Source organism: Toxorhynchites rutilus, chromosome 3 (genome assembly GCF_029784135.1).
Source record: "Toxorhynchites rutilus septentrionalis strain SRP chromosome 3, ASM2978413v1, whole genome shotgun sequence".
NCBI classification, from domain to species: Eukaryota; Metazoa; Arthropoda; class Insecta; order Diptera; family Culicidae; genus Toxorhynchites; species Toxorhynchites rutilus.
Window position 1 is genome coordinate 81,753,371 of NC_073746.1, and position 13,053 is coordinate 81,766,423.

The 13,053-nt window shown below is 41.7% G+C and overlaps 1 protein-coding gene and 1 long non-coding RNA gene across 2 annotated transcripts in view; both read left to right on the forward strand.

Moving 5' to 3' along the window:
* Positions 1–13,053, forward strand: part of LOC129776139 (mitochondrial carrier protein Rim2) — a 34,209-nt gene that overhangs the window by 19,262 nt on the left and 1,894 nt on the right. Inside the window, exons 2-5 of the mRNA XM_055781576.1 lie at positions 4,095–4,332; positions 5,439–5,638; positions 8,359–8,632; positions 10,148–10,365. Of these exons, the coding sequence (XP_055637551.1) occupies positions 4,095–4,332; positions 5,439–5,638; positions 8,359–8,632; positions 10,148–10,365 (930 nt within the window). The remainder of the gene's footprint in view (positions 1–4,094; positions 4,333–5,438; positions 5,639–8,358; positions 8,633–10,147; positions 10,366–13,053) is intronic.
* On the forward strand, positions 9,195–9,975 carry LOC129776140 (uncharacterized). The gene is made up of 2 exons (XR_008743060.1): positions 9,195–9,226; positions 9,816–9,975. It is a non-coding gene; the product is annotated as an uncharacterized LOC129776140 (long non-coding RNA).

Here is a 13,053-nt window from a genome sequence, read left to right on the forward strand (position 1 = left end):
ATGACACTAATCACGCGTGATCTGTCAAAAAGATGGTTTAAAATAATGAATCGCTAAAATTTACTCTACTTTTCTAAGATTTCCCATATGATTTCCAGCTAAAGTCATGCTCTCTCTTCGACGTTTATGTTTGAAGCTTTGCACTAAATTTTGTTTTCATCAGAACGCTTTTTCGCTGATACAATCATACCTTACAGATAGAACTCAAGCTGTCTATTGTGGAGATGCTCATGCACATAGCCTGCGGGTCACCTCTGGCGTGCTACAGGGGTCTGTACTTGGACCCTTATTGTTGTCGATCTATATTGATGATCTCCACAATGTTCTCAGATATTGTCGAGTGCAAATGTTTGCCGATGACGTACAATTATTCTGTATACAACCTGTCAGCTGACATAATAGCTGAGCTTAATACTTTGTATTAACCGTGATCTAGAACAAGTAATTCATTGGGCAAAAAAGAACACACTTCAAGTAAATCCTACGAAGACGAAAGTTTTGATGTTCGGAAATATTCGTTTCCTTGACGGACTACCAAGAGTGAATATTGAGGGAACTGACTTGGACTTCAGTAATCATGCAAATAATCTTGGTGTCACCTTCCAGAGTAACCTTGGATGGGATAAACTGTTTTGTTGCAGTGTGGCAAAATTTTATTCTTACCTTCGTAGTCTGAGGATATCGACTGCTGATTTCCCGCAAAACATCAAAATGAAGCTGTTTAAAACGTTAATACTACCGCATTTTATATATGGAGATGTAAGACACTTTAACATGAGTCCTGCCATGAGATCAAAGCTAGAAGTGGCATTGAACGATTGTGTGAGATACGTGTTCAGTTTAAATCGTATGGCTACAGTGCGCCATTTGCAAAAATACATAATTGGTTGCCCTTTCTGTAACTTCTACAACATGCGTGCTTGTTTGTTTCTATTCAGGATATTCAATCGGATATTTAATCAATCCTACTTGTTCTCCAAACTACATCTATCTCGATGTCAGCGGACCTGCAACCTTGTGGTACCTATCCATAGTACAGCTATGTATGGCTATTCATTCATAGTGAGGAGTGTGGTGAACTGGAATATTCTACCTTCCAATTTGAGACGTATGAAACATGAAGTAATGTTCAAAAATGGATGCTTATCATTTTTCAATCAATAGATTAGATTTAAATATTGAATTATTTGTTTACTAATCTTAAAAGAATACAAAAATAATTAAACGAAAAATAATAAGAATTTTAATAAATACAAGCTTGTAAAGTGGAGTGGTCCAAAAAACAGCCTTGCCTTGTCATACACGATTTCCGTCGATTGTGTTTTTAATTACTAAAGATGCCGCTATGGTGCGTACCTTTGAAAATCGGTTAAACTGTCAATAGTGACGTTACCAAAAACAATTCATTAAATTGAACCGTGCTCTGCTCCAATAATCACCTAACACCAGAAAAAACAACACAAAGTGATTTTTCTTGATGACAATGCTCCGTCACACCGAGCAAGATGGACAGTCCGGGATACGGTTGAGCTACTCAATTAGATTCAACTACCGCATGCGACTTTTTCGCCAGACTTGGTTTCTTCGGATTACGTCTTTTTTTATTGATGGGGATGGGCGCACTTGCTGCGCAGCTCTCATGAAAATGTACGAAAATTGCGCGATGATTGGTTTGGATCGAAAAAACGAAGATTTTTTTTTGTGAGACATTCATAATTGCCTAAAATTAGGGAAATTGTACAGCTTTCGATGGTAATTTCCAAAACATTGAATAAAATATTCCAAACTATTGAAGAATAATAAGCGTTTTAATGAAAAAATCCGGATTCATATGCATACACTTGGAATACTGAAAAAAGTCTAAATTCGATTTTTTATCTTCTATTTTACCTCTTTAGTTCGTTTGTCTCAGGTTGCCTCATCATTCTAAGTTGCAACATAGTCTGTGTACAGTTTATCTTATCAATACATATAGTAAACTACATTCTATCGCTTTTTCAGCGTAAGATATTTAATTTTTTCCACTGTTCAGTTTAACCGTACAGTAAGGCAGTTGATACAAGCAATTCATTGTTGTATTATTAATAGCACAAATAGTCCTATGTGCCCTATTGCAAGCAGTAGAGCGTGTGCGGATGGAAATGGCTGGGTCTCCATCACTCTAATGATTGTTGTGTGGATGTATTTGTTCCACACAAAGATGAGCATTGAGCATTGCCAATTGAGGGCTCTGAGATTTGAACGCGTAAGTAGACGCGCAACCATATAGGATATTAGGCCCCAGAGATTGCACCACATTCCGTAGCCCTCGCGTATGCTTACCCTCTCCTTCTTCTTCAATGGCACTAACGTTCCTAGAGGAACTTCGCCGTCTCAACGTAGTATTACTTGCGTCATTTTGATTAGTACTTAGTTGAGATTTCTATGCCAAATAACACGCCTTGAATGCATTCTGAGTGGCAAGCTCTAGAATACGCGTGATCACAATGCAAGTGGGAGGAAATTTCTTTGACGAAAAATTCCCCCGACCAGAACGGGAATCGAACCCGAACACCCGGCATGTTAGTTATGACGCTAACCACTCGGCCAAGGGAGCACGCGTATGCTTACCCATGGTTACGAAAAAACGACGCCATTTTGTTCTGTTCCGTTTGGTTTAACGAGAAAATGTTTCCTCAGTGTATATCAACAAGAAAAAAATCGATCATTTGTTTTCCCGTTTTCCTTAGCGCGGGAAAGCGACCATCGAAAGAAACTCGTCTCTAAGAGACAGTCATCCAAATATTCCCACGGATGTGTTGGGACGGCAGAGAAAAACAAACCTTAAAAAATGGGGTTTTCATTATCCTTCCTCGAATTGTTTATTTTGTCTGCGGGTGGCTGAGTAACGGGGACAGATGCGCTTCGCGCAGTTCCCCGAATGATATCTGAACCTTTCAATAGATACGATAGCGCCGATGCGTTTCGGCGCGAATGAGTGGCCTCACCCAAACACACACTCGTGAGCCGTAAATTACTGCAGTAACCTCGCTTGAATGTTGTTTGTGGATGTGAGAATGAGGGGGGTCATCGATTTTAAATCCAAAGATCGCATCATCTGTATCAACGCGCGCCATGTGAACGAAGCGTGATCGGCGGCGCACGGCGATCGTAATCTGCTATGGATGCAAATAAAAAAGAGACAAATAAATAAACCGAATGGTGTGTCTGTGAGAAGTGTGTGCACGAGAAGCAGCGGCGTCTACAAGGTTTCACCATTGGTTCGAACGATTGTCGCCAGTCTGTCCCGCGTTTTTTGTCTCTATTTTGAAAAATATTCAAGCTGACTGAGAGCATATACAAATGCAATAAAGCAGTCCTGATAAAATGAACACGTCATAATATGGACTTAGTTTGTTTTCGATGTTCAATTCAAAATGACTTACCTTTGTTACAGCGTCATGTGAGGTAAAGTAGCGCCGGTTTCCGAACACGTCGAATGTGATTGCCGCCGCATTAGTAAGACCCGGCAGATGTTCTATCGAATGCACTAAAATTAGTTCTTGGCGGTCGTTTTGGTTTAAAAAAAAATCAATTGTATCAACAATTGTCCCGGATTGATCCGGTGTGTCGAGACAGTTGAAAACAACAACCACGCTGTTTATGATCATCGTCTCTACAATCACCGTCAGCATGACCAATGATATTCTGATGCAAAACAGAAGATCGATCAGTTCGGCAGGAGAGCTGATAACCTTGTTCAACTGCATCCACTCAATAACCGGTCGTATTTCACCATGATCACGGCTAGTTCTGTTCAAATTTTCGAAAGTTGGGTTATTTATGGGATTACCTTTTGGGTTTCAAATTGTACACCCGCACTGTTTTTTGAGCCCTACATTGTTTATTAACCTCAGTATGCTTTATGATGATTTTTATAAGTGTAAGCCAACAGGGCACAGTCTGTTATTGTGCCCTTGAATAGCACCTTGCAAAATAATCTCATTCGAAGGTGGAAAGTTTTCTATATTTACCTATAACTACAAATCAAAACTTGAACCTCAATCAACAAAGGATCAACACTAATCTATTTCCTCTCTTTTCCCCATCTACAGTGTCGCTGGTACCGCTGGCGCCGTGGTGACATGTCCTCTGGAAGTGGTGAAAACTCGTCTGCAAAGTTCGACCGCCTCGTTTATCCATAGCGTACCTTCCCGCATAGTGACGGACGCCGCTGGGAAGTTCATCGGAAACGAGCATCATCTGCGCAGCAACAATTCCACCGCAGATCTCCACCATTCCAGGCAGCATCGAGTATGTGCTAGCACAATTCTAAGCCGTCGGCGTCCATCGGTAAGTTGAACCGGAATCGATTTCGATTTCTGAACCCCCTCCACACGGGTTCACCGCGTGACACGCCAATAAACGGCTGAATGCGTCACGACAAAATCACTAATCGCTCGATTGAAATCGGACACACGTCGTCTGGATGACGTTGGCAAAAGTCATTGTTTTGTATTGCACAAGAACTGCTGCTGCACCAATCAGTTCCTTCTACAAACTCATCTCTGCTTAACACCGGATTGGGCTCAATTTCTGACGATGCGACGCCGTCGGCGGAGGGCTGTTCATCCGAGCGCGCAATTACAGTCAAATAGAGCGTGAACGCAAAGTGCGCTTCGTGCCAGAATTGATGATGGGATCTTGTTTACCGGATTCTCCTCGAGGCGGGTCCTCCTGCTCGGTCGCCACCACCACCACAGGCGCAATGTTGCTGGTGGGGGTTGCTGATAAGAGCCGTATTTTTAAAACCGAGTCGATAGAGCACAGCGAATCAAATCGTTGGTTCTAGAGGGACTCCTCCCTGGGATGATCTCGGCTTTTCACGCGTAAGCGTTGTTTTGCATACTGTGTGGAGATTGGCGATAACCTTTGGGTTCTCGCCTGTGTCCAATCTGGTCATCGAAACTGGCTTTACGGTGGATCGAACCGGATTTCTGGACTTGGAGCTGGCTAGTGTGTTTCTCGTCGCCGCACATTATTCTAGAAAACGGTTGTGTTGTTGCACGTAGACGACGGATTGTTTTGCAATCTCTGAACCAGTTACAGCAATGATGATTATGAGACGAATCTTGTTTTTTGCCAAGTTGTGGCTCCAAGTGAGATAACAGAAGTTTAATAATAGAATCCATCCAGGGTCTCTGATTTGATTTCTGATTTTGAGAGTTTAGCTGGAATTTGAGTCTGGCAGTAAACTGGATTATGGATTACGTGGAGCTTGTTTGATGATAGTCTAACTTGTTCCAAATTGTAACATGCTCATTCCATAATCAATGTTGTTAATCGTACGGGAATCAGAATCAAATGCTCGGATACGAGTTTCGTTCATTCAATCTTGACATATGTCATATGGCTCTGTTTCCTATTTATTAATCGATATTATTGTTCATCTCTTACAGATACTGGCCATCCCCCAGTGCGGTCTCTCGACGTCGGTGCAGTCGATCTCGATCTGGCATTGTCTGAAGCACATCGTCCAAACCGAGGGTTCACGGGCCCTTTTCAAGGGCCTCGGTCCGAACATTGTCGGTGTCGCTCCATCTCGTGCGATCTACTTTTGTGCCTATTCGAAGGCCAAAAACGCACTCAATGCCATTGGGTAAGTTTCCCGAAAAGTTGGTGGGGTATTTCACTTCGCAGCCAAACTGGCCGCACACTTCATTTCAGCATAGCCTCTAATGGTAGATCAGAGAACTATTTATTACTAGCTAACCCGGCAAACTTCGTTTTACCCACAATTGGTCGGTGTTAAGTCAGACCGGACCAAGTAACATTTTTATGATTTCGAGAAAAACGAGTTTGAAGTTCGGTGCTACAAGAGGTTTTCATTGAGCGTTCAAAATAATTTCGATAAGTTACTTCTCCTGTACGCGTGATTTTGCAAATCTGATAAATGTGGAATGTAGCTTACAAATTGTTTAACCTAATTTAATCAATAACTCGACATTTTCAGCTTTGCGACTTGCTCCGCTCTAACTTAACACCGACCAATTGATATGTGATTTAAATCATTTCGAACACTCAAGTTCCCACAGAACTTATTGTTATGTACGTGATCTATACGTAAGGCACATCAAACTTGATACTGACTGTTTGAATCCCTTACTCCGTTCTTGAGTCAAATTGTGAGGAACGGACACCAAATCATTTTTATTTATATAGATATGCAAAATTTGCTGAAAAAATTACTTTCCAATTTTCCAACTTTCCGAATGGTTTTCATAACTTTTTTGGCATGTAAACCTAATGCAGAATAAGATGCATCAAACCTGATACTGACTGTTTAAATATGTTACTCCGTTCTTTAGTTAAATCGTTAATTTATATAGATTCATGTCTCAACGCGTTCATTTTCTTCCGTTCTGTAATTTGCGTTAGTTTTACTTGCGACAAAAAAGATACACAGAGATTATGACCTGTAATTGGACATATCAACAAACACAACACAATGTGAAAAACAAGTTAAAACAGGAAAATCATTGGAAATCTAAAAAATAAGCATTACAAAAGAGCGCAAAATCTTAATCTAGGTTGTAAATACTCCTAAAAATTTATCGTGTTGCATTATAGGTCTGTCCAATTAAAGGGGAATCTCTGTAATTAGTTTCCATTCGTTAATCCTTCGCTGTTTGATTTCGTTCATTTCATTAATGAAATCGACGTGATCGACGATTTCGTCTTTTTTTTTTCAAAAGCAAGGAAACACAAATAATCACACTTGAGCGCAAATGGTTGTGTCAATTTTTTGCTTATCGTTTGATTACTTCCGCACATGTTGTGCCATATATTCAAAACATCGCCGAAGCGCTCACCGGTAGCACCCGTAAGATGTCGGTCGAGCAACGCCTGCAGGATGAAATTGCCCGTCTACAAGAGTTATTTTGAGCTCAAGCAACATACCCGATGATGCAATTACTGTGAATAAAAACGGAATCAAATACTAGGTTTTTCTGGAAGTGTGACCCGATTCAGTGGTTCGTCCATCTTGAAGCGCAATTTATGCTAGCCGAAATTATAAGAAAGGATACTCGATATTACCACGATATCGATTTCGAGATCCTTGCGTGCTGCTCTGACAATATTCGAGATACACCATCTGACGATAAATACACTGAAAGGAAGAATTATTCAAGAGTACAGTACGAGTGAATAAAACCGCATGCAGCAGCCATTAAGATGGTGTGAAATAGATGATCACAAGCTTCTACAGCTTCTACGAAAAATCAGGGTTCTTGCCACAGACGTTATCACCGACGAAAAAGTTATCAAGTCTTCATGAGTGCAGCAATCACCCGAATTCACCCAAGGCGTAGTGTCAGAGATCACACTCCAGTTACCGCAGCTTGCTGAACAAGCCGACAAGCTCACAGACATTACCAGGAACGCGGTGCATCGTCCGCAGCAGTTTCCTCGGACGGCACTAAAGACAGGCTTGGTGGAACTGCGTACACAAATTTCTGAACCATCAAACGAGCTGGTCGTATTCCGTCAAGAACGCAGCAGACCTTGCAACAGAAGTTTCAACAGACACCAAAGCTTTCGGAGTGGTTCTCGTGGTAGTATCATCCGTTTTGTTACTTCCACAGAAATTCGTAACAAATGCGAAGAACTGCCGAGAGCCTTGTCAGCTCAAATAAAAAAAACTAAATTAGCTGTCTCAAATCTCAAATCAATTCCATCACAGAAGGGCTATTTGGTCTCAAAGCTTTTTCCGATAGTAACGACCATGTAGGTCTACTGAGCGAATACTCCGATGTCACTAGATCACGACTCCCAGATTAAAATGTCAGACACAATGTTAAGCATACTATCACCGTCGAAGGCCATGCCATCTCCATGTCATTCCAAATTTTGCAGACTTCTACCACATAAACTTGATGCGTTACGCAAGGAATTGAAGTGATTCTTATAACTCGGATACATCAAACCTTCGGAAAGCCCTTATTCAAGTCCAGTGCATTCGGATACAGAGACGATGGTGCTGTCAATGACCATTCGAGTTGGCATGAAATTCGTCACTTACGTTTTCAGATACAGTGAAAGTATTATTAGGAAAGGGAGTAGTGTGGTGTACTTCACATAACTGGTCACATATTATTTCAATAAAGCCTTTAGTGACAGATCAGAGAACTATTTGTTATTTATGTCTCGACGCGTTAATTTTTTTCAATTCTGTAATTTTCGTTGGATTTATTTGCGAAATAAGAAATATATTTAGTTTACATTCATTAATCCTTCGCTGTTTGATTTCGTGCACTTTAGGTTCTTCGTAGTTTCCGTGACTAAAATAGTGCATCTTTTTTTCTATTCCAACAACAGCGTGATCCCTGCCAACTCGCCCCTGGTGCACATCATGAGTGCCTCGTGCGCTGGCTTCGTCTCGACCTCACTCACCAACCCGATCTGGTTTGTCAAGACGCGTCTGCAGCTGGACTTCAACGCTAATGGCAAGATGACGGTGTCGGAGTGCGTGAAGCAAATCTACGCGAACCAGGGCGTGCGGGGCTTTTACAAGGGCATCACGGCCAGCTATGTCGGAATCTCGGAAACGGTTATCCACTTCGTGATCTACGAAGCGCTCAAAAAGAAACTGGTATGTATCCTCTGAGCACGCTGACATTTTTTAACCGACCTCTTTTCCCATTTATAGTTGTATGTGTTCGCTTCTTTGCTAATCCTTACCATTGTGCGATGTGTGCGTCTGTGTTGTCACGATCACATTCCCACACAAAAAAAACATCAAAACATCCAAAAATGATCATCTAACATACAAAGTAAAAAAACATAAAATAAATTACTGGTGTTTCCCTAATATGGCTTCATCAGGTTTTTCCGAAAACATAAGCAAATTCTGAATGAGCTTTCTGTGCCGCGTGGAACTGTTTTTTACTTGCAAAAAAATTGTTCCCAGTGTCGCTGTGCGATTGGTCGTAATGGAATCAGTCGTAAGAGACGATGGTAATTTGCTCAACATAAAATTCTCGTATACACAGTCATAGTTTTGTAGGTCTCATGCATGTGTCCCGGTCTGCCCGCTGAGTTCTTCTGCGAGTGTGGAGGAGAAAGAGGGAGAGCTCGAGGAAGGAGTTCTGCGCTGCGTATGTTGCTGTGTGTCCTCTCCCGTGCCGTGGCCGCTCGCTGCCCGCGTGCGTCTCTGTGTAACACCTATGTGTATGTGTCTGTTCGGGTTGGTCATCCAAAAAAAACCATTTTATTGACTTAACGAACTAAAAAGAACATCGCATGTTGCAGGCGCTTGGGTAGGCATACGTGATCATGTGGAATAATATCTGCCTGTAAGAGAGAAGGTACCATTACCATATGCGTTAAGATTGGTCTTTTTTCTTTGTTCATGTCAGTTTAAGTGGCCTCTGCAGTTTCCGTGAGGATTCATATAATTATTACTAAATTATTCATCACTCTTTGTCGTATTCATGTTTCCATTTTATCAGAAAGTGACACGGAAGCTGCTCCTAGTTTAACTCATTCGTCTCCATAACATTGATTGGTTATTAATTATTCACACCTAAGTTCAAGCTCAAATACATAACTTCCTGTGGATTCGTTTTTCCTTTAAAATAGTTAACAAAATTGAACAGAATTCATGATTCGACGTGCGAGTCCACAGAAAGTCGGTCAGCAATCGATAAAATCTCAACGAAAAAAGGTCAACCGCATGTATGAACCCACGTACCTATAATAACCCAAGGCGCAGATGCACATGCCCCAATCTGTACCGCTAAATTTCTCGTATGTGTATTTTTTCATATTTTTAGTCTCAGACACACGCATATTCACGAAACTGCCGTCGCTCGCCTCTCGCCCTTCATCTGTGTGTAGGGAGAATTTTCCGAAAACCAAGCGAAAACCGCATAGTATGAGTTTCCATTTTCTACATATATATATAATATCTAATTGAAAAAAAAACATCTCAAACATCCATCCGTTCACAGTTTCGTGTTTCGCACACGAATCGAAATGAAACCTCTCTGCCTCCCCTATCCGTGTTGTTCACACGTGTTCATACAAGGTATCGCTAAGATCGTTGGACCGTACTAATCCGCCTCCCCTTCGTGTTTTCCTTGTGCAAATGTGCGCTCCACTCTAGAATGAGCTACGACATGGACATCCCACCGATAACAAAACCTCGCGGGACTTCCTCGAGTTCATGGCGGCCGGAGCCACCTCGAAGACAATCGCTTCCGTCATTACCTATCCACACGAGGTTGCCCGAACCCGACTGCGCGAAGAGGGAAACAAGTACCGGAGCTTCTGGCAGACCATCCTCACCGTGTGGAAGGAGGAAGGAAAGGCGGGATTGTATCGGTGAGTAAGAGCTTCGTGTGTTATTCTTCTGTTGTATTCTAAATACAGTCAAGTTAATCGATTTTGAAGCAATAAATGCTTTTGTGACAGACGAATGTATGTTCGAAACGTAGACGAACTCGCGAAAAAACGTTTCAAAGTGAATTTTGGGAGTGAACCAAATTTCCAGCGCCGATTTAAGATTTTGTTTAGTCGGCTATTATGACATAACCAAAAATGAGCAACAGTCCCGTTCCAGCGTCCCTGAAGCTGGGAGTGGATGACGACGGGGCTTTCAAAGTATTTATATTGCAGTGGAGCTAATATGCGCTAGCCACAGGGGTGAACGCAAAAACATCGGAGCAGCAAGTTGCGACTTTGATGGCAGTCATTGGTGTTGAAGTTGTCTTTTTAGTGGAAGAGCTAAAACTTACGCCTGAGGGTAAAAGCAAACCAGAAACGATTCTACAAAAAGTAGATGAATATCTTGTTCCTGTTCGTGATCAGCGAGTAGAGCGAGCGGAATTCAACACGATTTGTCAACAGGATGTTGAGAAAATTGACGAGTTTCTTAAACGTCTAAAGAAAAAAGCGGAAAAGTGTGGATGTACGGCGGCTCAGCAGGAGAAAATTCCTAAAGACAGAATCATAGCGGGCATCCAGGATCGTCAGATGCGGAAGGAGCTGCTGTGGGCAGGGAATCTCCGTGAGCGATATGGTGAAGAACACCAGCATATTGGAGATAAAACTAGTAAATATGAACATATGTCTTCAAGTAAAGGAAGTTCAAGTGAAACGTTCAAAGTGACCACAACAAAGAAACTGGAGAAGCGTTGTTTTTATTTTGGGGGGAAATCACCCAAGGGAGAAAGAGAGATGCCCAGCATACGGAAAGAAATGTCTATTCTGTTAAAAAATGAACCACTTCAAGAGGATGTGTCGGTTGAAGCAAAAGAAGAAAAAGCCCTCTGGAAAACACCTTCGGCAACTGGAAGACAACGTATCGAGCTCGACGGATTCGACAGATGATGAAGAACAATGCGAATATGTCGATATTGCCAAAATAGATTAGAATAGCTGCAAGGATTCGGACGAAATAATGGTACAACTAAAAATACTAGGCAAAGAACGTCGATTGAGAATGCCAAGATTTCAATCGTCTTAAAACTGGAAGCTGTATTATACGAATGTAAAACTGCGATGCTATTCGGGAAATATAATAATTCCGAAGGGTAAAGGGGATCTCGACGTGCAATTGAAGGACCGAATCATAAGGCTGCCATTCATAGTGGTGGAAAAAACGACCCCCACTGTTGTCATCGAAAGCTACAATCGATCTAGGAATCATCAAGATCCAGGACATCCCATGTTTTTGAGGGCGAATGATTGTTGCAAGGAACGTTTAAAATTGAAATCAATCTTTCCGTTGCAGCAGTGCAACAGAAACCGCGTCGGATTCCATTGGCCTACTTGCCGGAACTGAAAATGAAAATTGAAGAGCGAAAAACGAAAAAAAAATCATTGAACCAGTTAACAGACACATGGAGTGGATAAGCAATTTGTTATTGGTGAAAAGTGGAAATAAGCTTCGACTGTGTTTGGATCCTTCAGAACTAAATCAAGCGACTAAACGCGCGAATTATCAGATTCTGCCTGATTTTGCGAAGGCTAAAGTTTTCTCGGTGTTAGATGCCAAGAATGAATTTTGACAGTTGAGATTAGACGAAGAAAGCGCGGATCTGACAGCATTTTGGACACCAATGGTAGTATACAGATGGAAAAGAATGCCATTCGGAGTATCATGTGCACCGAAAAAAAATATACCAGAAGGCGCAGCAGTAGCTAATATTGGAACTCAAATGTGTCAGGTGTCTTGCGGATACCGTTGTCGTGTATGGATGTGGCGATACTGTTGAACAAGCCATGTTAAACCATAATCGGAATCTAGAAGCAACATTGCAGCGATTTAGAGAGCGAAGACTGAAAATAAATCGTGCTAAAGTGAATATAGCAATGTCTTCCGTACTGTTTTTTGATCATATGCTGACGGATAACGGAGTAAAACCAGACCCTGCGAAGATTTCAGCTGTGCTGAATATAGCAACACCAAAGAATAAGAAGGAGTTGATGACGTTCCTGGGATTAAGCACGTATTTGGGAAAGTTTCTACCGAGATTAGCTGACATCAGTGCTCCTTTGCGCAGATTAACTAAAAACAGTGAATTCGTATGGGAGGAAGAAGCAGAGAAAGCTTTTCAGCCGATTAAACGCTTAGTAACACAGGTGCCGGTGCTGCGATATTATGATGTCACAGAGAGCTTTACTATACAATGTAACGCAAGCATGTATGGTGTGGGTTGTGTCCTGATACAAGAAGGACGACTTGTCGCATATGCGTCGCAAACATTAACGAAGACGGAGAGCAAATACGCACCAATAGAACGTGAATGTTTGGCGATAGTATTTGCGTGTAAACGATTGGACCAGTATCGTCAAGTACTGAGAGAGTCCGATCACAAGCCACTAGAAGTCATATTTAAGAAACCAATCACAGAGGCCGCGCTGAGATTACAACGCATGATGACACTTCAACGCTACGATATCACGGTGAAATACATATTGCGGTGATTCATATTGCTGACCTATTGTCAAAATAGGCTGCAGATTCGACGTCTAACGAATTAAAAGTTGGAACTTTTGCGATGGAGA